The sequence below is a fragment of the Mirounga angustirostris genome, unplaced genomic scaffold (genome assembly GCF_029215605.1).
Source record: "Mirounga angustirostris isolate CCGP_5_RB_7025 unplaced genomic scaffold, mMirAng1.0.hap1 SCAF_15, whole genome shotgun sequence".
Classification (NCBI taxonomy): Eukaryota; Metazoa; Chordata; class Mammalia; order Carnivora; family Phocidae; genus Mirounga; species Mirounga angustirostris.
Window position 1 is genome coordinate 19,107,648 of NW_026991723.1, and position 26,111 is coordinate 19,133,758.

Here is a 26,111-nt window from a genome sequence, read left to right on the forward strand (position 1 = left end):
AGCAAAAGACAGGTATCTTACGATTTTTCTCTTACGTGGAATTTAAGGAACAAAGAAAGAAAGACAGAAAAAAAGACTCAAACACAGAGAATTGGTGGTTGCCAGAGGGAGGGGGGGGGGTGAAATAGATAAAGAGGATTAAGAGTACACTTACCGTGAGGAGCACTGCGTAATGTATAGAACCGTTGAAACATTACATTGTAAACCTGAAACTAACACTGTATGTTAACTATACCTCAATAAAAATAATTGTACTTTGATGCTAAGTCTTATTAACTAAGAAGTTAATAAAGTAATAACTTCTTTTTAATTTTGATGGAAAAAGTAACATGTTCAAGACATTGCAGAATATGATTTTTTTGCTTTTGAAGATTGGTTACCCATATATTTACATTTCCTATTATCACCAGGAGCCAATATTGCCCTCAGCTGAGAAAAGAAATAAAAACACTGAAAGCTTTGGTGATCTGCCCAAGGCTATTAAGGATGTAAATGACAGGCAGGGCAGGAATTCAATTTTATGTCAGCTATTGTCTCATTCCGGTATACCAGGAGCTAACTTGACCTTGGAAAGAAAGACTTTCCTGTTTGGGGTAATTATTAACATTGTTAGGGCTCTACACATCAACTGATTAAAATCATGATGATCATGAAGATGATAAACCCTAAAGTGAAGCCTCCACACAACTCAACAGGAAGACAATCCATGTCAACACAAAGCAGAAGTACAATGGGAGGGAGGCAGGAGTTCAGGGCCCTGGGGGACGGGATGGTCACTGATCAACCACAATGGTCTCCCACACACGCCATTCATTATTCAACTGCCTCCCTTGCTCTCAGTATAAAAGAAAGAGAGGGAACTCAGAGGCACCCAAAATAAAATCAGCGTTGTTCCAATCATCCTCAACCTTTTTGCAACTAACCACACTTCAATTATTTAAGTGGTTAAAAAATTAGAAGTTGGTTTTTCTAGATTTTAAAAAAGTCATTTTTCTCCCTTTAGTAAATTATTATACACTCACATACAAAAGCAATTTCCTAACCAGATCCTGAAAATGGCCAAGTTAAACACACCCATATCTTTACCTCTAATTATAGATAGAAAGTGCCAAAATATTTTAAGATTTGATTTAGGCAAAATACAAAGTAACAGTAATGACGTGGAGCTACTTTAGAATACTTTAGATCATTTTTAATTAAACCCAACAGAGTTTTAGGTGTTAGAAATCAAGAGGAAGTACATGACATGCAATGTCTCAAAGCTCCCTGGAAATATCCAAAAGGAAGTGTCAATGGAAAAAAAAAAAAAAAGCCAACTGTTCTGGCTTCTAACAAACATGGGTTTTACTCTAAAGGTATGTTTGTTTGTAAACACACCTATGCACCTGCATGCACTCATGCAAACACACACAACCTTTCAATAATTTATTTCTGGGGCGCCTGGGTGGCTCAGTCGTTAAGCGCCTGCCTTCAGTTCAGGTCATGGTCCCAAGGTCCTGGGATCGAGCCCCGCATCCGGCTCTCTGCTCAGTGGGAAGCCTGCTTTTCCCTCTCCCACTCCCCCTGCTTGTGTTCCCTCTCTCACTGTCTCTGTCAAATAAATAAAATCTTTAAAAATAATAATAATTTATTTCTGTTGGAGTCATTACTGTATCCCATTTGAGTTCCCCCCACCCTCAATAAAAGCTTTTAATACAGACAGGATACTCTCTAGAATGTTTTGCCTGGGATAATATTGCAGAGCTTATTAACCAGTTAATAAGAAAATCTATGTCTAAATTCAAAAATAGGGGCGCCTGGGTGGCTCAGTCGTTAAGTTTCTGCCTTCGGCCCAGGGTCCTGGGATGGAGCCCCGCATCGGGTCCCTGCTCTGCGGGAAGCCTGCTTCTCCCTCTCCCACTCCCCCCTGCTTGTGTTCCTTCTCTCGCTGTGTCTCTCTCTGTCAAATAAATAAATAAAATCTTAAAAAAAAAAAAAAGAAAGAAAAGGAAAAAAAGTATAAAAAAACAAAAATAACAGAACATGTGACTCCATTGGCAGGATTCCAATAAAAACCCAGGGATGTTTTGTCACGTGTATACGGCATTGCTTCATCAGTGAAGTAACTGGCTGTTCAGAGAAGGCAGGTGTGAGAAGAGTTCAGAGTCATCACACCTGTCACCTCTCTACCAACAGAAAATGAGGATGCAGCTCTGCCAAGAGGAACAGTTGTGAAGGACTTTAGATCTAACAAGGAAGATCTAACACTGAGGATCATTCTAGCTTTTATTACAGAGTTTGAATCATGATGGTGTTTGAACATCACATGTTCACCTTTATATTTTAGGATAACAACAAAGTTGGATGCAATTCAAAAGACTCAAGGCAAATATTTCACACATGTTGGGTGGATGAATAGAGGTTCGACGAGACTGATGGTCTGGTTTCCGGTTTGGTTTCTGGATTGTTTGTAACTTTGTGAGATTTCCCCTTTTCACCAGGTTTTTTAAAGCATTTCTTTGGATGTGCTAAGTTCATACTTAGCCTTGAGGTAAGGGAAGAAATGAGTATCTCAATGGCCAAATCAATCTCATTGGCCCCAAACCTTCCTCAACTTCCAAGCCAGGCTAAAGGGATAGTGGGGTTAGTTTTACCTGTGATGGTGATAAAGGAGATAAAGGAGAAACCCAGTTCTTTCTCCATCTTATGCTTTCCTGTTTTCCAAACTCTTACATTTCAAGCTCTGATTACAGCAATTTTCACAGTAAAGTCAACACTGCTTAATCAGAGAACTATTGGCATAAATGGAAAAACTCCAGCCCAGGATTTTGGTGGAGAATTTCTTGTTGTTGTTATGACACTAGCTAGAACTCCAAGTTCTTAGTAAGGAGAAAAATGTACCATGCGATTTTTAATATCCAATGGGACACAGAAAGAAAGAGACTGAATTTAACATTTGCCAGAGAACCAGCAACCCTGGGCTACAGCCAAAGTCTGAACATTGGCCTCCCTGTTCCCAGAAGCTTATGCAGAAGCTGACTTTTCAAACTGGATGAGGAAGTGGGACTGAAAAATATATTTAAACAGATGTTTTAAAAATTAGAAAATAAGAGGGTCTTAAAATACTTCAAGCTCTGAGAAACTCGTCTATAAAAAAGTGGCAGAAGTTGACCATTTTCACTTAACAGTGCCTGATTTCCTCACAGGAGTCTTTAATAGACCGATCTGAAACTTCAGGCCCTTGCTTTCTGAGGATGATGTTAAGGTGGAGTTGTTCTATACATACAGATATGAAGCATTATCAAACCTCCTTTTGGCGTTAAAAAAAAGTAATGACCCTGATCCTGCCCCATAAATACTAGACTTCTTTAATGTGAAGTTGGATATTTGATGTTTAAGCTGTATACCTAGAGAATTACCATCTCAATAAATAAAGTATCTATTAAAGATGAGTAAAAATATTTAACTACTTCATTTCCTAGTGTAGAATTTCCACTTACAACATGTAAGGTATTTTTACTTCAAACATCATCTATACCTTGAGCAGATTATCAACCTGACCTGCATCCCTGATTCTTTACTGACCAAAAAAGAAATGATCATTTCTGCATAAACAATAGTAGGAAAAGGAGGATGAGAAAGCACCAGTGCCATGACTTCCAGAGATTAAGATATAGCCCCTTCTTCTTCCCTGACCCCCGACCCAATCTCTGGAAGCTCTTGGCCTGAGACTGGCTGTGCTAGGCCCCTGTAAAACCCAAAGGAGACAGAGAGTCTGCCCTGAAATCATATAGGTCACCTGGAGATGCTACCATCCCAAAACTCATCAAGGCAGCCGACTGAGCTGGACAAAACAAACATCCCCAATGCCAGCCATTCAATTCACCCTCTGGTGGAGATTAAGCAGGTCATTCCATGGAAAACATTACCGGAAGTCTCCCTCCCCATTATGGAAAGATTGATAGGAAAGCAGAACCCAGCTTGAACACTTCCAAATAATGTTAAGTTGGTTCTCAACCGTGGGTGCCTAATCAGAAGCACTGGGGAAGCTTCTAAAAGTCAATCTCAAAGCTCATCAAAAACTAATGATGTATTGTACGGCGACTAACATAATACAATTAAATTAAAAAATTAAAAATTAAAAAAAAATAAAAGGTCAGGCCACATTCCAAGAATACTTAGCTTTGACTCTCTGCAGGTGGTACCTGGATGACAGCAGCAAATCTCCCCAGGTGATTCCAAAGTGCAGCCAAGACTGAGGACTATTTCCAACGTCCTTTGGCCTGATAAACCCAGCAGTCAGGAGACAGCGACGTGGGTGCCAAAACTCAAGACACTGAACCAGTGATAAAGGCGTACCTGTTACCTGCAGAACTTCCATCAGAACCAGCAGAAGTCCTGTGAGTCAATTCCACACCCCCCAACCCCCAACCCTACAATTCAGCTGTGGTTGGCAGGATGGCCCAAGCCCATCCTCTCAACTGTGCCTTGGAATTCAGCAAAAGCAACCAATGGAAGACTAAGATGCTTTTTTGAAGGGAATTTCAGACCTCACACATTTAGAAACACTGAATCATAAATTAGGCACTTGGCGTGGAATGGCAGGCAAAATCGTCCTCTTATTGCTTAATGATTAACTCTCCTTTTTAAAAATGTCGTTTTTGTGATGAGCCCTTGCAATTAGTTGTGCATAATTACATGCAAATAGGAGGGGACCCCAGTGTAGTGAAGAGCTCTCCTAAGTAGGAAGGCAGGGAAGAAGCTGGAGTCAGCCGCCTAAGAGCCCGTAGACCTTACTCCTTTTTCCAGGGATCATTGACTAAAGAACGAAAAGGCTTTTGAGAAGTCAGGCAGAGCTGTCCTTTGCCCTTGGGAAATGCTCAGTCTCCATCATCCACACAGATTCTGCAGAACCTTTAGAAGGATAGAAAGTATTTCCTTTACTGCAGGACAGGCCTAGAATGAGAATTTCCCAAGCTGGACACACTACAAACAGCAAAAAATATGAAGCTCTCAGGCTTCAGTGAAATCATCACTAGTAAACATGAGTTATATACGGACTCCAATTTAGGAGCCCTGCCACTGATTACTTTTGTAATATTTATTCAAAAAGTCATAAATTCTACTATGTGCTCATACGACACTCTTGAGAGACATTCATGAAAATTAAGGCTTATCAACACAGTGAGCAAACACATATGAATCATTTCTTAAAAAAAAAAAAAAAGTCAAAGTATAAGAAAATAATCTTCCAGGCTATATATCTTAATTGAAAAAAAAACAAAAAAAACATGTTGGTTAAAAACCAAACGCTGAACTGAATTTCTGATAAAATTCCTTTCATAAGCAGCCTATCGAGTAATAGGCAAAGATTTTTAACAACCTAGCTGAGCAATTAAATGGCTAACATTTAAAATAAGACCCTCTGGGGTGCCTCAGTGGCTCAGATGGTTAAGCGTCTGCCTTCGGCTCAGGTCATGATCCCAGGGTCCTGGGATCGAGTCCCCCATCGGGCTCCCTGCCCCTTGGGGAGCCTGGTTCTCCCTCTGCCTCTCTCTCTCTGTCTCTCATGAATAAATAAATAAAATCTTAAATAAAATAAGACCCTCTAGGGGCATCTGGGTGGCTCAGTCCATAGAGCGTCCAACTCTTGATCTCAGGGTCCTAAGTTCAAGCCCACATTGGGTGTGGAGCCTACTTTAAATAAATAAATATTCCCTAATCACTTAATTCTTTCCTACATACTTTAAAGAAAGTGTTCCCACCTCTGAAAAAACAAGATAATGGAATTAAATAGTAATAAGCAAGGAAAGGATTGCTCAGACTGTAAAACAAAAAGCTCCTTAAGGTTCTATTCCTCTCCCTCCTAATCATTTGTTGCAAGTGATGCAATACTTGGTAAAGAACACATGTACCATGCTTCCTAAACTCATGATTTAATACATGAACACTAATCATTTTATTATCTTATGATCTGAGCATGGTACTTTGTTACAGTTTCACCTTTGGAATCGGGAAAGGAAAAATTCATTTTTCACAGAAAAAATTATTCGGCAAACAACAAAGAAGGAATGGACAACAAAGACCTAAGCAAGTAATATTAGAAACAATAAGTCCATTTTTGGTTTTTGAATTTGCCCCAGTAATAATCTTGTATTTCTGGAGTGCCATTCCATTTGCAGAGCACTTCCTTTTGCTCATGTTGGCTTAGGAAATAGATAGAGCATGTGTTGTCTGCATTTAACATTTGGGACAATGTAAGACCAGGTAGGTTACATGGCCTCCCCGAGGACTAGGGTGCGCAGCCACGGTCTACAGATAAAATCCACTCGTGGCCTGTTTTTGTATGGCTCATAATGTAAATAGTATTTACATTTTGCAAATAGAGTTTCCAAGTGAGCCCACTCACTCGTTGGCACCTCTCTTATGGGTGATTTTGCACTATGACAGCAGAGCAGAAAAGAGACTATATGGCCCTGAAAGCCAGAAATATTTATTCTCTGGCCCTTTACAGAAAAAGATTGCTGACTCTTGTCCAAGACCCACAGGGGAGCCACGAACAGAGTCCAGATTTTTGAGAGCCAATCCAGTGTTCTTTCTACTCAACTTTGTGCCTCTCTGTAAGCCTGTGGTCCATCCCAAGCATTTTTTTGAGGGATAAGAGGAAGTTCACAAAGCATAAATGTAGGTACTTGGAATAGAAAGAAAGAAGGCATTGAGAAGGGAGCCAGATAACAGCAAATGAGGAGGCGACAGGAGAGGAATCTGATGCCAGCAGAGACCATATCCAGAATCTCACCTGATTTAGATGATTTAAATGATGAGATTTGGAAACTTCTGAGTTGAGATTTCAGTTAGATTTGAGACTTAGAGTTCATGCTGGAATGGGACAAATATATTTTGCATGTGGAATTAACATGAATGGGGGGGCAAAGGGCAGACTGTACTGGGTTGAATAATGTCCCCCTAAAATTCATGCCAGCCCCATACCTCAGAAAGTAACTTTATTTAGAAATAGTAATAAGCAAGGAAAGGATTGCTCGGACTGTAAAACAAAGAAATAGTAACTTTATTTAGAAACCTTTGTAGGTATAATCAAGTTCTGATGAGGTCATCCTTGGGATGAGGGTGGGCTCTAATCCAATGATTGGTCTCCTTATAAGAAGAGGGAAATTTGGACACAAAGAGGGGAATGCCATGAGAACAGAGTCACACAGGAGAGAACTCTATGTGACAACAGGCAGGGACTGGAGTGACATGTTTACAAGCCAAAGGGTTCCAAGGATATCTAGCACCACCAGAAACTAGGAGAGAAGCATGAAACATAGGCTTCCTCAGAGCCTCCAGGTGGAACCAATCAACCTTGACTTCAGGCTCCAGCCTCCAGAACCATGAAAGAATGTGTTTCCATTTTAAGTCACCCTGTTTAAGGTACTTTATTACAGCAACCCTAGGAAACTAACGCAGATTAGTGGTCAAGAGGAGTGGCCTTTGAAGAAGAATCAAGACCAAGAGAAAAGGAGGAAGTCGTGGAGCGCCAAACCCCATAAAGAAGTTCTTGTTTAAAACATAAACTCAGAGTACCTCTAGAAGACCTTGGTGGAAAACAAAATGAAACAGAAACCCAGAGTCCCTAATGATTCGATCTAATTGGGTTTTACAAACACATGTTGCCAAGGTAAGCAGAACTGACTAACATTTAAGCTTTTTCTTCCCAGTGGATCTGTTTACAAGCCCATCCCCTAAATTCCAGGCTTTCTCCCATCACCCCTCCATGAATGGGAAACAAAATGCATTTTACAACACAGGAAAATAGATTAACTAAAATCTCTGCAAGGATGTTCCTGACATACCTCTTTTCTGAAATAACCTGAAATTTCCACAGATGGCCTAATTTTTAAAATACTTTGTACAGTGGACCCTTGAACAATGCAAGAGTTGGGGCACCTACCCTGCACAGTCAAAAATCTGCATACAATTTTTGACTCCCCAAAAACTTAACTACATAGCCTGCTGTTGACCAGAAGCCTTACCAATAACAGTCGATTAACCCATATTTTGAACATCTGTTATATACTGTAGTCTTACAATAAAGAAGCTAAAGAAAATGTTAAGAAAATTATAAGGAAAATACATTTACAGTACTGTATTTATTGAAAAAATCTGCATGTAAGTGGACCTACACAGTTCAAACCCGTGTTGTTCAAGGGTCAACTGCATAAGTGATTAAAAAAGAATTACACACTTTTTTAAAGATTTATCTGAGAGTTGGGACACCTGGGTGGCTCAGTCGGTTAAGCATCTGCCTTCAGCTCAGGTCATGATCCCAGGGTCCTGGGATTGAGTCCTGAATTGGGCTCGCTGCTCAATGGGGAGCTTGCTTCTCCTTTTGCCTGCCCTGCCTGCCGCTCTCCCTGCTTGTGCTCTCTGCCTGACAAATCAATCAATCAATCAATCAAATCTTAAAAAAAAAGATTTATCTGAGTGAGAGAGAGAGAGAGAGAGCATGAGCAGGGGGAGGGGCAGAAGGAGAGGAAAAAGGAGAGAATCTCAAGCAGATTCTCCACTGAGCACTGAGCCCAACACAGGGATCCATCTCAAGACCCTGAGATCATGACCTGAGCAGAAACCAAGAGTGGGCCGCTCAACCAACTGAGCCACCCAGGTGCCCCAGAATTGTACACTTTCAATCAAATACAATACATGTATCCAAACAATGTATCACAGAACCATCAGTCACTTCTAGAAACTCCCAATGGCTCAGTATGCACCTCTTACATTGCTTGGCACCAGATATTCTAAAGGCTAATTCTCCAACCAAACCCCACATACACACATTTTTCAGCACAACATTTTTGAAGGTTGAAACAAGATACATTCCTCCATTTCTTCAAAAGTGTAAGAAAATGGTGGTAAAGACATGAGGTTGCAAACACAATATAAAGGTAAGTCAAAAATTGGGTGCATCCTATGTTCCTATGCAATTCAGTCACTGAATAATAAAAAACTTAGATTGACTGCTTTGAAACTCTTTGTAGACCATATATAAAATATACATGAATACAGTTGCTACAAGTTCATGATAAAGTTGTCCTTGGGGGCCGCACTAAAGCAATGCTGGCACTTTAGCAGCTAAATTCTTTTTAGTAGACCCACAAGAGATTCATCTGAGACAGAGTATTCTTCTTTATCATGATGTCCTGTTGTATCTTGGTATCAATTATTTTAAATAAACTATTTTTGATCTAGATTCTTAATGAACTCAGAATTTTCCAGTGGATTTGCCTTCCAGTATACCATATACAATTGTTATTTGCCTCCTCCTCCCACATTCTTGTTTCATTATTTTCCTGTTTTGAAATATAATTGTATTTTTTTTAAGATTTTATTTATTTACTTGAGTGAGAGAGAGAGCACAAGGTGGGGGGTGGGGCCAAGGGAGAGGGACAAACAGACTCCCCACTGAGCAGGGAGCCCAATGCGGGACTCGATCCCAGGACCCCAGGATCATGACCTGAACCAAAGGCAGGCACTTAACCGACTGAGCCACCCAGGTACCCCTGAAACATAACTGTATTTTAAATAACCAGTGGTGATACCAAAACAAATACCAGCTTGATACTAGTACTTTATGAGAGCCTAATGCTAGTTGGGACATAAGCATCACGCTCCTAAACCATCACTTAGCTCCAAAAATAAAGAAAGAAAACCCACCGATAGCTCTGAGTGGTCTGCAGGGCATTCATGACACTATTTCCTAAGATTGGGCATTCTGGAAAAGCCCAAGATTTCTACTGTGCCAGTGGAGAAATTAATGGGGCATCTTAGCTGTACGAGTAAACGTATGTGTCTTCCTTTTCTCAGCACCCGAACAAATCAATCTAAATGCCTGCATTTCTGAATCACTGGGGACCACCACAATACTGTACAGAGCTAAAGTTCATTACATTCTTTGGAGTTTGAGCTCCAGAGCTTCTTTGGCTTCTGACCAAAGCACTCCGTCAATCTTTCTGTCCAAAGCCATATGCTATCTAGAGAAGGAAAGCATGCATCCACAAGTAGGGTCAATGCCCCTGCGGCGCTTTACCTTATTCTGCTCACACACGTACTGTATCCTCAGAGTGTCCATGGCTCTGATCATGGCTTGCATGGCGGTGAATATGTTTTGGTAAACCAGCTTCGTGAACCCCTTTCTATCTTCATCGCTGTAACCAGACCCATGGATGATTCTCATTTGCTTGATAAAGGTGCTTTTGCCACTTTCACCAGTTCCTGGTAAGACAACGTAAGGGGAAAACACAGTCAGTGCTCTTTGAAAGGAGCACATTGGGCAAGAAAGAAAGGAGCACACTGGGCAACACCTCCTGGCATTGTTGGTCTGTATTACGAAGACTAGGTTGATGGGGTGAACTTGAACTTGGAAAGGGCCTGCCAGTAGTGGTATCCTAGACCCCAGGCAGAGGGATCCCTATCTTGTACCTTGTGCTTTGGAAGGCCTGATCTATCTCTCTCTCTCTCCCTCACACACACACACACACACACACACACACACACAATTTATTAGCGGTACACAAGTGTCTCTGTCCCTTGGAGTAATTCTAACCATCAGCTCTTGTAACTAACACTGTTTTGGCCCCAGGGAACTGCTCCCCCACACCCCTTGTCCTAAGTTCCTTCGACAATTGGCAACGGTCTGAAAGCCCCGAACATTTGAGGGTTTCATCACTGACAATACAGCAGTGACAGTGATGGGGGGCTGCCTCAGAACTCAGAGAGCATTTGAGCAGGAGGATAAAAGTCTGATTCACCTGTCAATTCCCGCCTTTTGGACACACGAATACAAGTGATCCTTGCACAATCAATCACCACCCCCAGTTGTGCCCACTGTCTGTATTCTTGCTCCTCCTCCCGTTCCAATTTGTAGTTCAGGAGCTCCTCCAAACTCACAGACCCTGCACATGGCAGCTGAGGAACAGTTCACAGTATCAAACCATTCCTACTGCCCTGAAATCAGTAGAGATGTCCAGGTGTAAGAAGTGAAATATGCCAGGACTTCACGTTACTATCAGACTGAGATATTGCTTCAAAGGACAATGACAGTTATAGTGTAAGTGAAAGATTTCTATGATGCAATTAAAATATTTTCTAACATTCCCTGTGATAATTTACTGTACCTAAAACTAATATAATGTTACATGCCAATTAGAGCTCAGTAAAAAAGGATAATTTATTGTATGAGATCCCATTACCATGTTTGTATTCTTGCTCCTCCTCCTCCAAACTCACAACCACAAGTCATGTTATACTTGTGGTCCATTTTCAAATCTCTGTATTGCTTTAAGAATTCTGTAACAATTCAGGTTGATGTGCCCCCAGCAGGGTAAAATTTCTTCAGATTGAAATTAATGAGAAACTATCTCAGAACTAAAATGATTCAAGATAAATTCTAACTTTGAATGGGTGAGTTATACAGTATTCAAATTATATTTTAACAAATCTAGTGCAAAAAAAAATTGTCTCAGTATTTCTGTCAAAAGAACACAAATTACATGAAGATCTTAATTGAGATACACCTGTTAGCATTTGATAAGATTTTTCCTTGCAAGAAAAAAATGTTCCTATAGATTGACCTTTTCAAAACACAAACCTGCTTTTCTGTCTATCTCCCCAACCTCACTCAAACCCTCAACAGCTAACTTCCCAGTCTTCTCAGGAAGAAAGACAAACCTCACTACGGCCATCATGGCTGTGTGGTCTGGCCCCTTGGTCTTCACCAGCCTCCTCTCACATAGGCTTCCTTCCACCCTCTACTTTCTGGCACACTGGCCTTCTTGCAGATCCTCCCTTCTCACTGTCTTTGCTCATGCTCTGCATATTCCTGGAATGTTCTTCCTTTGTCCTGCTCGCCTTGGCTCATGGCCTCCCTAATGAAGTCAGGTTCCCCGACTGGAAGTTCTCACGGTACCAATTGTAGCAACATGTTCTGGTTGCACTTTTGCCTATTAAAGTCATTCTCCATTTGACATGTGTCTCCCCTACTAGCCCCTAAGCTCCATAACAAGAGATGGGGGCCATGTTTGTTTTTACTCACTTTGTCTCCCCTTGTGCCAGGATAATGTCTGACACTTGGCACATGCTTAATAACCATTTAAGTTACTTTAAATTGTGGTAAAATAGACATACAATTTAGCATCTTCCTCATTTTTAAGTGTTCAGATCTTAGGCGTTAAGTATATTCACATTGTTGCATAATCTCCAGAACTCTTCCTCCTGCACACGCGTTAAACAACTCCCCGACTCCCTGCTCCAACTCCAGGGGACCACCATTCTCCTTTCTGTCTCTATGAATGTGACTACTCTAGATACCTCATAAAAGCAGAATCACACAGTATTTGTCTTTTTGTGGCTGGCTTACTTCACTTAGCATAATGTCCTCAAGGTTCACTCAAGATGCTGCATGTGACAGATTTCCTTCCTCTTAAAGACCCGAGTAGTACAGCAGTATTTTTTGAATACATGATAGCAATTAAGAGTGTCCCCAACCTCAACTACCTGGACACTACAGGTATGGGCAACAGGGTAGGTTATCCTCTCCCAACCACCCCACGAGCTATGTGAGCTGCATGACTTCAACCACAGCAGGAACCACCACAAAAAGTGGGCAAGCAGGAGGCTTATCCCGATTCTCTGTGACCTTTCCTGGGCTATTCCTCCTTCGCAGTATTGGCAACTATTCAAGTAGTCACTGTGTGTCAGCTCTTCTATACAAACTATCTCCTATCTTGCAACCACCCTACGAGATTTGTACCGTTCCCTCTGTTTTACAGATAAAAACCCTGGGGCTCACCAGATGTCCATCAGCAGATGAATGGATAAAGAAGATGTGGTATATGTACACACACACACACACACACACACACACACACACACACAGGAATATTACGCAGCCATCAAAAAGAACGACATTTTGATTTTCTGTGCCTAGCGAGCGCACCGGAAGCTGCTGCCCCATCCTGGGGTCATGATGGGCAGTAAGATGGCGTCTGCCAGCAGGGTCGTCCAGGTAGTCAAGCCACATACTCCATTAATAAGGTTCCCTGACAGAAGAGACAATCCTAAACCTAACGTATCAGAAGTTTTGAGATCAGCAGGACTACCGTCTCACTCTTCTTCAATTTCACAGCATTCTAAGGGAAGTAAATCCCCAGATTTGCTGGTGCATCAGGGCCCACCAGACACTGCAGAAATAAAAACATTACCTCAGAAATACAGAAGGAAACTTGTATCTCAAGAAGAAATTCAATTTATCCAACATGGAGGTCCAGAATAATCACTGACAGTGTGGCTGCTGTTTGTCATCAGACAAAAGACTAGTCTTTACAATAAAGGACTTCCAAAATGGCACACGAGAAATTATATAGTAAACAACTTGAATAAATACTCTGCAAAAAAAAAAGAAATCTAGAAAATTTAGATGGACAATTGTATCTCCTAATATATGTGTCTTGGTCAGCTTCTCCACAAGCTTACCTAATTGTTTATATGCTTATTAAAGTATACATTTAAAAAAAAAAAAAAAGAATGACATTTTGCCATATGCAATGATGAGAACGGAACTAGAGGGCATTATGCTAAGCGGAATAAGTCAGAGAAAGACAAATACCACATGATTTCAGTCACGTGTGGAATTTAAGGAATAAAACAGATGAACACAGGAGAGGGGAAGAAAAAATAAAATAAGATGAAATCAGAGAGGGAGGCAAGCTGTAAGAGATGCTGAACTCTAGGGAACAAACAGAGTTGCTGGAGGGAAGGTCGGTGGGGGGGGGGATGGGGTAACTGGGTGATGGGCATTAAGGAGGGCACTTATTGTATTGAGCTCTGGGTGTTATATGCAACTGATGAATCACTAAATTCTACCTCTGAGGGACGCCTGGGTGGCTCAGTCGGTTAAGTGTCTGCCTTCAGCTCAGGTCATGATCCTGGGGTCCTGGGATTGAGTCCTGCATCGGGCTCCCCGCTCCACGGGGAGCCTGCTTCTCCCTCTGCCTCTGCCTCTCTCTCTCTATCTCTCATGAATAAATAAATAAAATCTTAAAAAAAAATAAAATAAAATAAATTCTACCTCTGAAACTAAAAAGAAAAGAAAAAGAAACCCGGGGCTCAGATTAGTTAAGTAGTCTCTGCAAAACCATACCATTAGCAAGAGAAAGACAGGGCTTTATTCAATGAGACTAATGAGAGACTCTTGTCAGGGAAAAAAGTCAAGGTCATGACCAGGAGGGCTCAGCTATACCGGTCTAGCAAAGACAAATGTGAGGTTCACAGCCACACACTGAACCCAAACCTCATAGGGTTTGGGTTCAAGCCCTAGCAGAGCCACCATCTTGCAAACACAAGCTGCCAGGCTCAGGAAGAACTTTCGGACAGGTGTGTGTACTCACAAATAGCCTCACTGCCACCTCACTTCACCTCCGGAGGTAGGAAGGGTGGGTGCTGCCTTCCGATGTCAGAGATGCCACTCGCCCGCTGTGAGTCAGCAAACAAGGTAAGGTTGGTGCCAATGCAGAGCTGGGGCTGGAAGCCGGGCTGCCGATGCCCCAGCCTTCAGGTTTCCCAAAGATATCACCTTCCCTGAAGGAATTTTTTCCCCCTCCATCCCCTCAACAGTCAGGCCAGCCCCCCTGGAGCTCTCTAAGCACCTGGGACACCCCAGTCCCATCTCGTCATTGCTTGTTTGCAGATCTTTCACTACTTAGCCCAGTAAGGGTAAAAGCTTGAAAGTCACACATTTGGGTACCATGAATATTGTCTGCTACAGAGTTGGCTGTCAAAGAATGGCAAAATGCAGGTATGAATGGAACAAATGTGAGAAGCCACAGGTTTCTTTTATAGGCCTTATACCCTGGTCAATCACATAAAAATAAGATATGAATTGTCTAAAGGATTGCAATGACATCAGGTGCCCCTGAAGCCACCATTTCATGATGACTCTCAGCTCTCCAAATCCCATACAATAAAGTGAGGACCTGTGGGAACCGTATACTGCCTGAACTTGGTCCCAAGTCCCAGATTACATTAGATCTCTGCTCTTACAGGATCCTGGGGTCCCTGAATCTCCTTTTGTCTAAGATGCTGCCATGCATTCTTCCGTTCCACGCCAGCAAGCTTTGACCCATGGTCCAGGGCTACCTTACCCCAAGCAAATACTAATCCTTCTGCATTTTATACACCGTGAAGCTGATGTGAAAGGAGAGATTATGTGACTATCTCGAGGCAAGCTGTGATTTTGGCCCTGCGACCAGAAAAATTACTCAGGACTCAGCCCAAATTTCTACCAAGGTAGAGAACCTTTTTAGTTATAAAGGCCATTCACCTACAAGAGATTAAAGCCAACCCCACCACCAGCCTCAAACATAGTAACAGTTTTTAAAAGTCATTGACTTTTCCTTTTGGACAGGGAGCATTTCCAAAAGAAAATGTTAAAAATGATTTTAAATATTAATAAAAAAAAGATAAAAGCTTATTTGATAAACACCAGTATTTTTAAATATTCTTCGGTTTATATTGCGGTTATTTGAAGAATAAGAAACCAAACATGGAGGAAAAAAGGCCAGGTTAAAGGCAAAAGAGAGATTGAAAGATATGCTCCACTGGGGGGCTGAGGTCCAGAGAACAGAGTCTCAAGGTGGGAGGTCCACTGCCTCTCACATAAGCTGCAACATGGATATCCCAGTTAGAACCTTCTTTGTCCAAAAGGGAAACTGAAAACGAGAGAGATTACATAGTTTATTTAATCTTTGCCCAAGGTCGCTCAGCTTGGAAGTGCTGGGTCTTGGGTCGAAATTCAGGTCTGTGTTGGTATGTGCCTTTCCCATGATAACACCTTGTGCTAGTTTTGCACTGAGCGTTTCCCCAAATAAATGGTCAAGTCCCACCCTCTTATCGTTTTAAGCGCAGTCTTTGCCTGGTCCTGACACTGCAACACTGGGACTTTATCTCGAATCCTTCAGAGCTCTGCTCTAAGTGAGATGTTTCCAGCAGCGGGTGGGGGCAACAGAGGGGAAAGGTGGGGCTCTCTCTGCCATGACCGCTGTGACTGGGACCAACCAGAGGAACCAAGAAACTCAAGCTAAGGATCTGAGCTGACTTTCCGCATTTGTTCTCAGCAGAAACTCAACACTCATACTGAGTACAACTGTTTGTTCTGTGCAAGTAAAAGATCTAAAGGATAGGAGTTTTAGAATGAAAATGATTGGTGACTGGAGGATTAGGTGACTTAGCTTTTACCTCCCACCTAATCACGTCAGTAGCATGGGCTATTCTGCTTTGTCTCTTGTCTCTTTGTGAGGACTTTCTCTTGGGTTCCCCACCCAAATCACCATGCTACAGCAGATAATGAAGACAACCTGAGCCCTCACTCCGGGAGCAGCTTTTTAGGTCACAGGGAGGGGGAATGCCTTTGGTGGGAAGGTGAACTTTGGTGTCAGGTTACCAAGGGATTCTATCTGAGGGCGGAGGTGACAAGGGAGGGTGGAGGAGGGGCAGAGGTGGGGGGGACCCAGAAGGGACCATAGACTGGAAGGACTTCCACTACTGGACCCAACGCTGTTAAAACACCAGACAGGCAAAGGAATAAAATTAAATCCATCTCCAGATTCTGTTCCAAATATTAATAAAGGAATTGGCTCTTTTCCCCCATTTAGTTTTTACTTCAACGTTTGAGTATTTGGAGGAAAAAAAAAAAACCCAACAATGGTTATAAGTACTTTTAAACGTTCATTAAGTTTGAGGTTCTTGCTCTCTGTCATCCTACTACAACTAGCCTCTGTAATGAAATCAGCGGGTAGCGTCTTGGTAAGGCACTTGGCTGGTAACAGATTCCCCCCAGAGGCTCCAGGACCAGTTCTCTGCCCCCTCGCTCTCTGGCTCAAACTGCATCTCAAGTAAGGCTCACATACTCCCCTGAGTCTCTCCCTGTTAAGCTCTGCCTGGGCTCTCTGCCTCTCCCCAGCCCCTTAAATAGGAGCTATTTCCTTTCCCAGAATAGCCACTCAATAAGTGGTTAAACTGAACACACATAGCTTGCTACTTTAGCATGCTTGGCATACGCCATATGTGTTCTGTTTCATATAATTTGCGTTCTATTTCAAGTTAAAACTCACCCCTACAGGCTTTTTCTTTCTGTGGCTGAGGCACGTGCACCTTTCACCTTGCGGGGCTGCAGGCTATCCTACGAGGCTCCTGCCACTGGCATTTCCTTAATCACTGTCTCTCAAAACTCCATCATCTGAATACCCATCTTGTGATTTTTTTTCCCATGTTCATATACCACCTATATGAATTTTTATTATTTAGAAAAAATTTTTACTCAGGTTGTTAGGAAAGGAAACACGAACGTTATAAGTGAAAAACGAGTACCATTTGCCATGTGTTGTAACAATGTAAGACTTCAGCAATATTCCAAATGAAAACATCCTGTCTATCAGTGATCCAGGTATCACATTTTGGTAAATAATACATACAAATCACTATCCTCTTTCTGTGAAATTTGCCGTTTTACTTAAAGGAATCTCCCCTTCTTTTTTCTCTAGGGACCTCTGGAATTCTACCCATGAACCTCATCCAAGTACGAAAAAAACCAAAAAACAAAAAAAAACTGAGGGTTAAAACTCATGTTACTGAAAAGGGGCCAACAAAATGTCTTAGCACTAAAATTCTAAACTCTTTCTGAGATTTGAGAAAGCAATGTGAGATTCAACTTCCAGCTTAATTTTAAATACACAGAACAGCTCATGGGGAAAAAAAACAGTTACTTTTTAGGAGCCAAGAGGGAACAGAGGCCAAAGCAAAATAAATCCTTTGCAAGTGAAGACCAAGGACATTTGAACAGTAAGCCAATTGTTCTAAAGTTCACCTACAATCTTTTGTAAAGACAGCCTCCCCAAGGGCCAAAGCAAGGAGCTGATAAAGCTGCTCAGAGGGGCAGAGCCGTCTCCAATATTCTGGGATGTTTTCTGAAACCATCTGTGAGAAGCCATTGTCTTTTAGCTCAGCTTTACAGAAGACAAAAACAGAACAAAATGTAAGTCAAAACATAAACGGGGACACAATTCTGGATGTTGGTATCAATGATCTGAGACCTACAGGCAGACGAGGGTGTGGACCTACGGATGTGTCCTGCAGGCTGGTTCTATAGGGCTTTATTTCTCTGCTATCTCTGGAGCCTAAAACACAGCACGCAGGAGGAACCTAAGGAATCCATATTTGGGAATGGTTATCTGTTGACTAAGACAACCAGGATGATCATGATTTTGAAAAGCAATAGGAAGTAGGTTTGTCTGGCCAAGAGAAGATTCAGGACCTGGATGGGGTGTGTTGAGTAGACAAAACACCCCCACACAGGAGCAGACACCCTGCAGGTTGCCCTTTCTGATGAGGACACGTGAGACCCAGTGCCAGCCAGGCAGGGAGGCTTGGGTTCCATAGCAGGGTTTTCTGATAGTGGGATTAATGAGTTAAAAAATTCTTTTTGTCAAATCTTTAAGCAGGAGCACTTCTCAGCAGCAAGGAGGGCTGCCCAGGGAGAGTGTCTCAACTTGGGGCACTCTGGCCCCGAACTCACAGCTGACCTTGGGCAGCCGCCAGCCCACATAGCAGGAGTTCCTGCACCTGTGAGTGCTAGAGTCCTGGTGCTTGCTGCTCTCGATACCGATGGCGGACAGAATCTGGCTAAGTTGGGGGAAATTCCAAATGATTTCTCACTGTGACATCGGAATGAATGTTTGTGTTCCACCAAAATTCATCTGTTGAAAACCTAATGCCCATGGTGATGGTATTGAAAGGGCCTCTGGGAGGTGATTAGGTCATGAGGATAGAGCCCTCGTGAATGGGATTCATGCCTTAATAAAAGAGGCCCCAGGGAGCTCCCTCACTCCTTCCACCATGTGAGGACATAAGGAGAAGTCTGAAACCTTGAACTGAGTGCTCACCAGAACCAGACCCTGCTGACACCCTGATCTCTGACTTCGTGCAGGAACTTGGGAATATGCATTTTTGACCACAACTCCAGGGATTTTAATACACCCAGTCCACAAACGCTTTGGGAAGCACTTTCCCAGGGCTCTTTCGAGGGCAACATCCACTAACATAATCTACCTGGGACAGGAATGCTGAAGTTTTTATATCATATTTGATTTACTTGATGGGTTTTACACCCAGTCCCAATTTAATTTATGCATAAATAAAATATCCCCATAGGAGCTCTGTTTTTCAATTTCTAGAGGGAAAACATCTTTAGAATGCCATGAAGATTCACTTATTCAAGTCAGTCCTGTCTGCTTCTGCCCAGCCCCCACGTCACCATCACAACCATGTCACCTTCTCCAGCTTCTGTGCTTTCAAACAGAGGAGGTGCTAGTTTTTACCAAAGAAGCAGCAGCAATGTCCTAGGAACAGAGGACTGGAAGCAATCAAAGACAGTGTTCATGGCTGCTCGCTCAACAGAAGAGGTGAATAACAGGGCTTCTGAAACAAAAAGGGGAAGCTGCGAGAAATTAAGTGAGGAGGTTTAGTAAACAGTTTGAGATTAAAAAAAAAAATCTGAGACTAAAACAATGGGGGGAATTCAAAGATGATGTATATTTGATAGTCTTTCCATTTCACATTAGCCTGCCAAATCATCTTTAACGACTCACCAAGAAGAGCAGAGTTCTGAACAATTCCTATGGCAATTCCTGCCATTTTCGGGCATCCTTGGCCTCATTTTAATGAAGAAGGTATTTAAGTTCAAACTTGACCTCTGAGTTCTTATTTCCAGGAAAAGCCAAAAAGTCACGCCAACAATGGTAATCACAAAAAATTTTTGAATTATTGTTTTTCTGATTTGAAGTATCAAAAACCATGTACTTCTCACAATTGTCATAGTGTATTTAAAAGTTCAATGCAATGGGACAAGGCTAATTTTTACTCTAAATTGAGTTGTTTACCTATACAACCAAATTTCTCTAAGTTGTTTTAAATGTGGTATTCTTTAAAAATGCGATAAAATTTGTTTCCCTCAGTATTAACTGCTTTATGTCAGGAAATAGTTGTCACTGATTGCTATGTCATTGATCTCTTGTATATGGTCACATGATCCAGAGGTCTTAGTTACTTACCAAACATTATAACTGACCCTTCCATAAAGATTTACGCAATTTTGTTCATTCTGTGGCAATAGCTCATTTGTGTAAGATTCTGGAAAAGTAACACAATATACAGAATCTTAAGAATCAAATGCTTGTTAGTGACAAAATTCTCTTCTGGAAAATGCCCTGAACATCAATTATTTTTCCCTAAAAATGGAAAACTATTCAAATAAACTCTATGGCTGACAGGTAAAATATTAGCAATTTCATTACAACTCATTTCACTTGGAAAGGAGGGTCATGAGATCCCTATCTGCTCTATGATTCTGACTCATCATTGGTTTACTTTCCAAAAAGACAAATTGTAAGCATTTTCATACATGGTTTTAGAATCTTCTACTGTTCACCATTCCTCCTGAAAAGTAACATTTTCCACCCATTCTTACAGAAATGTTCACCAAGAAATGATAACACTAGGGCACAGATAAGACTTTGGCCTCTCAACCTTTGATAGAATATGTAAAATTTTTTTTCCTTTTTCAAGTTTTTATTTCAATTCCAGTTAGTTAACATACAGTGTAGTATTAGTTTCACGTGTAGAATTTAGTGATCCAACACTTTTTTTTTTTTTTTTTTGAAGTAGGCTCCATGCCCAGCGTGGAGCCTAATGCAGGGTTTGGACTCACAACACTGAGATCAAGACCTGAGCTGAGATCAAGAGTCGGAGGCTTAATTGACTGAGCCACCCATGTGCCCCTGATTCAACACTTCTATACAATACCCGGTGCCCATCAGAAGTGCACTCCTGAATCCCCATCACCCATTTAACGCACCTCCCCACTAGGAAGCAACAGTTGTTCTCTATAGTTAACAATCTGTTTTCTGGTTGGCCTCTCTTCCCCTACTCCATGTTCATATGTTTGGTTTCTTAAATTCTACTTATGAGTGAAATCATATAGTATTTGTCTTTCCATGAAGAATTTCCATTCATAGAAAAGGGCTAGCACTACACTCAAATGGCTAACACTACAGTGAAGCTCAAGTGAAAACTTGTGCTTGTACAAGTTACCATCATCTCAAAGTTTAATTTTGCTCTTATGACAAAGAGGAGAAAGAACACAGCAAAGACAAAAGTTACTTAAAGGAAAATAAAGAAGCTCTTAAAAGAGAATGGACCTAAAATCCTTAAGCCCCAATAAGAGTAGGCAAGGAGACGAGGTAACAATTTCGAAACACTAAAGCATCTTGCTAAAATAGCAGCAACTCCCTGATCCGCTCTTCTTTCCATCCCCTCCCACCACCAAAATAAATTTAAATGAAAATAAATTGTTACTTAAACAAAAGTGTTGTTACATGTAGGATCATGTTAAGAATGAAAACTACAGCAGCATTATTTGCAATAGCCAAGATATGGAAGCAGCCCAAGTGTCCATCGATTGATGAATGGATAAAGAAGATGTAGTGTGTGTACAGACATATATGTATAACTACATATATACATATGCACACAATGGAATATTACTCAGCTATAAAAATGAACAAAATCTTGCCATTTGCAACAGCATGGATGGAGCTGCAGGGTATTATGCTAAGTGAAATAAGTCAGAGAAAGACACACCATATGATTTCACTCATATGTGGAAGTTAAGAAACAAAACAAACAAGCAAAGGGGAAAAAATGCAAGAGAAATAGTCAAAACAAGAAATAGACTCTAAGTTATAGTGAACAAACTGAGGGTTACCAGAGGGGTGGGGGTGGGGGGATGGGTTAGATAGGGGATGGGGATTCAGGAGTGCACTGGCTGTGATGAGCACAGGGTGATATATGGAAGTGTTGAATTACTATACTGTATACCTGAAACTAATATAACACTATATGTTAATTGGAATTACAATAAAAACTTAGAGTAAATAAAAAATAAAAACCACAAGAATTCCAAAACTGCAGGGTTTTAAAAGTACAATGCACCATCACTGTGTTGGATGAAAAAGTTAAAAAAATTGTTATCTTTTAGTCCTTCTCACCATTCTGGCAGAATATGGTATTAGTTTTATTCAGACTTAAGTAGATATGCAAATAGGTATCCGGTAGTGTTCAGCCCACCACTGTGATCAAAATATGTGAATTTACGTTTGAAAGGTCTAAGAACAAAAGGGTTAAGTCACAGCAGTATATTGGCAAGGTCATCAACCACTTAAAAGTCAGGCCATGTCATTTTTGCCTTTCTTCCTCTCCTGCAACAGTCTGCTAACATGTCCAACTCGTCCTCACGCTGCTCCAGCATCACCTTTTCCATGAATCCCAGAAGTCCCAGGTAGAAACGCTCATTCTCTTCTTCCTGTTACGACTATCTATTTACATCCCACTACTGTTGCATTTACCATGATGTTTATATGTTTACATGTATTCAGTAGTCTGTGATTTCCCTTAGATCAGGAACTCTCTTCTACCTTTGGACCCCAGGACTGCGGACAACACCTGCATAGAGTAGATACTCAATAAGTGAATATTTTAAGAGTTACCTAGTATCATGTTCCTTAGCATTCTGATTGACACACAGCCTTGGAATCTTTCCTACCATTCAATTCAGAGGGGCCTTTCCCAACATAAATGAAATATCCTCTCCTGCTATAATTTTGCTCTCAACCCCCAAATCAACAAACAAGTTTGTGCCCACTCAACTCCCAAGTTCTCATCGAACTATCTTTATTATGTCTTCATTCTCTGAAAAAAATGTTTTCCTCCCTGGTGCACAACTGGGAATCAAGGAAGATCACAGTCCAATTCAGGATGTGCTTAGAGTCATTTCAATCATTTTTGAGCACACTGTAAGTGCCTAGGCTGAGCACGAGTTCTAGGGCATATGTCTCCATGCAAGCGGGGAAGGCCAACTCCTTGGTTTCCTTTCCTCCAGGCCCAGATCCCTTTGAGTCTCTGTCTCCCCAAAACTATTAGTTCATGAATGATTAAAACTAAAACATTAGGGTAATAATTTTTCAACGTGTCTCTTACAGATACCCAAAAAAGTTAAATATGTATATATTTAATTTCCAAGGGACGGTCTAATGATTCATAACTAATAACAATCTCTAGCCCCACTCATCAGGCTCTGCTTGTGGAAATAGGTTTTCAAAAACTATCTAGACTTCCCTTTCCAGGGTGGATTAAAATGACCAAAATGACCATATCTTCCAGTTGCCCAAGACCAGTCCCTAGTTTATACTTGTCGTCCTGAGGTAATTATTAATAGCATCCTTTATCATTCTCAAATGTGTCCTGGCTTGGACAATGAAGTATATGATCACCCTTAGTATAACTCTGTCATAGTGGGGTTGAGAGACACTTGACAGCATCCTCTGATGTTACAACTCTAATTCACTACTTAGCCCAAGGTAAGAAAATCTGTCACCAACCAGATTTTCCTTTTCATAAACCTCCACTATAACAGCAGTGATAGCAAAACCCGGCTTTCCAGTAAAACAAACATGTTTCTTATATTGGGAGGATATACTTTTTTGAGCTTGCTATAAAACCAGCTCAACAATGTTAACCCAACTAGCTGCTTTGTTACACAGTGGGAAAATGTATGCAAAAGAGGTCATTTCAGCCAAGCAAAATCTGTCTATGAGATAGCGATTATCTCTATTAATTACATATGTCTCCAGTGACCTACTTGTGGAGGAAAAAAAACTTTCCACCAAAAGCCAATTTGATGTCTCTTCCAAGGCTGTACTTAAACATATGAAAGAAATTGTTAGTCTCTTTTCTTGTTCTACACTAAGCTGCCTTTGCTGTGATAATAACAAGGCTTAGTCCTCTAAGGTGATGGGAAGCAAGAGAGAATCATTTGAGGATTATTTTCATTTCACCCCAATGATACAGACAAGCTCTTGAGGTCTTGTCTTTGGAATGATGGAGAAGGCACTATGGCAAAATAACTATAACCAGGTGCTCATTTTGGGTTGAGTGTTTCTTTCTTGGAGATAAAGGGCCTATCTTTCTGAAATCCTAGATTTTTATTTATGTATTTATTTTTAAGTAGGCTCCGTGCCCAGCAAGGAGCCCAATGCAGGGCTCGAACTCATAACTTTGAGATCAGGACCCAAGCCAAGATCAAGAGTTGGATGCTCAACCAACCGAGCCACCCAGGTGCCCCTGGAATTCTAGATTTTTTTTTTTTAAGATTTTATTTATTTGACAGAGAGAAAGACAGCGAGAAAGGGAACAAAAACAGGGGGAGTGGGAGACGGAGAAGCAGGCTTCCCACGGAGCAGGGAGCCTGATGCAGGGCTTGATCCCAGGACCCTGGGATCATGACCTGAGCTGAAGGCAGATGCTTAATGACTGAGCCACCCAGGTGCCCCTGGAATTCTAGATTTTTAATGTACTAATCGACTGTGTGACTTTAGACCAATTACTTAAACTTTCTGAACCTCAGTTTACTCATCAGTTAAGGAGGCAGAATAATACCATTTCTGTCATCATTGGTTCTAAGAATTAAAATCACTTTAATTCTAGAAAACACTATTCAAATAAGTATTATGATATGTGCTGCTAACTGTGGAAATGGAAAGATGAAATTGAGGGTTTAGAAGACTGAATGCATCTGCAAGACAAATTTAGACACAAAAATCATAACCTTTCAGATCAGGATGTTGGTGAGATTTCTAATAATGGGGAAGTTAGGGAAGTAGTGCCTGTTTTCATTTCCTAGGTTGTTATAACCAAGTACCACAGACTGGGTGACTTAAAACTATAGAAATTTATTCTCTCACAAAGGCTTCTGAGGGAAAATCTCTTCCTTGCTTCTCTCCTGGCTTCTGGTGGTTGTTGACAACCCTTGATGCTTCTTGGTCTGTGGCAGCTCAACTCCAATCTATGCCATTGTCTTCACTTGGCCATCAGTCCACTGTGTGTCTGTGTCCAAATTTCACTTATAAGGTCACCAGTCATAATGGATTCAGGGCCCACCTTAGTCTAGTATGACTACATCTTCACTTGATTGCATCTGCCAAGACAGTATTTCCAAATAAACTCACATTCACAGATTCCAAATTCATCATGAATTGGGGGCACTCTAGTCAACCTACTACCTGGTTGAGAAAGGTCATCACAGGCTCAACATTCCAAGAAACTTGATGTAATAATTACTGGTAGGATTTTACAGAAATTTAAAGGATATTAGGGGATTCCTCCACATTTTCTAAACATAGCAAACCTTTTATACTTCCAACAAGAAAGGGAAAAGGGCTTTTCATTGTTTCCATTTGTCGTAACTACCATTTGGACTGTTTCTGGGATGCTCAAGAATTTTCTCCTGAAAGTTTTTGCCCCAGCACTCATGTTTTATGTGAAACAACCTTCTTCACTGAAGTTACTTTATTAGGAGTAAATGTGGGTAAGCAATTAAGATTCTGCATCAACGTGGCAACATCACTTGAATTTCATCAGCAACAACCCCACAAGTTTAGATTCAGGGGTCCGATCCCCATGTTATTTGGCCAACTTTTTGTTCAACTTTTTAACTTTCAACTTGAAAATCTTTTGATAAGGCATACATTTACTAGTTCAACACAAACTCTCCCACATTCTATCCCTAGTCCCCACTGTCTTGTACCAGGTCCCATCACACATTTATGGTACCTGCTGGAGCCCTGGAAGCAGGAGTTTGCCAGCCCTGAACTCCATGATCTCTCATAATCCATTTCACCCCAAATCCCCTCACTCGACAATTATGGGGCTATTTTCCCTTGTTATTCAGTTGTTTTGTAATTATTCTCAGTTCAGCTTTTTCTCCCCCACAACTAGATTAAAAATAGCTTTGTATTTTGTATCCTCCCACAGCACCTAGCCTAACAATCTGCACAGAACAGACATTCAAATGCATGCTGGCTAAAAACCAAAGGGCCAGCAAGACAACATTCCGCCATTATTCTCATCTTCCAGGGCTCGACACAGTGCCACCCTTAGAGTTGGACAGAGAAGCTTCCAAATGTAGAAGG

The 26,111-nt window shown here is 41.3% G+C and overlaps 2 protein-coding genes across 2 annotated transcripts in view; one reads left to right on the forward strand and one right to left on the reverse strand.

Moving 5' to 3' along the window:
* GNA14 (G protein subunit alpha 14) overlaps positions 1-26,111 on the reverse strand; it is a 191,516-nt gene that overhangs the window by 79,336 nt on the left and 86,069 nt on the right. The window contains exon 2 of the mRNA XM_064578960.1: positions 10,067-10,251. Coding sequence (XP_064435030.1) covers positions 10,067-10,251 — 185 coding nt within the window. The remainder of the gene's footprint in view (positions 1-10,066; positions 10,252-26,111) is intronic.
* Positions 12,959-13,561, forward strand: LOC123849581 (alpha-ketoglutarate dehydrogenase component 4-like). Its single transcript, XM_045882286.3, has one exon. The coding sequence runs from the start codon at positions 13,001-13,003 to the stop codon at positions 13,307-13,309; it is 309 nt and encodes a 102-aa protein (XP_045738242.1). The 5' UTR covers positions 12,959-13,000; the 3' UTR covers positions 13,310-13,561.

Coding starts and splice junctions, on each gene's coding strand:
- LOC123849581 (XM_045882286.3), top strand. CDS start 13,001: ATGATGGGCAGTAAGATGGCGTCTGCCAGCAGGGTCGTCCAGGTAGTC.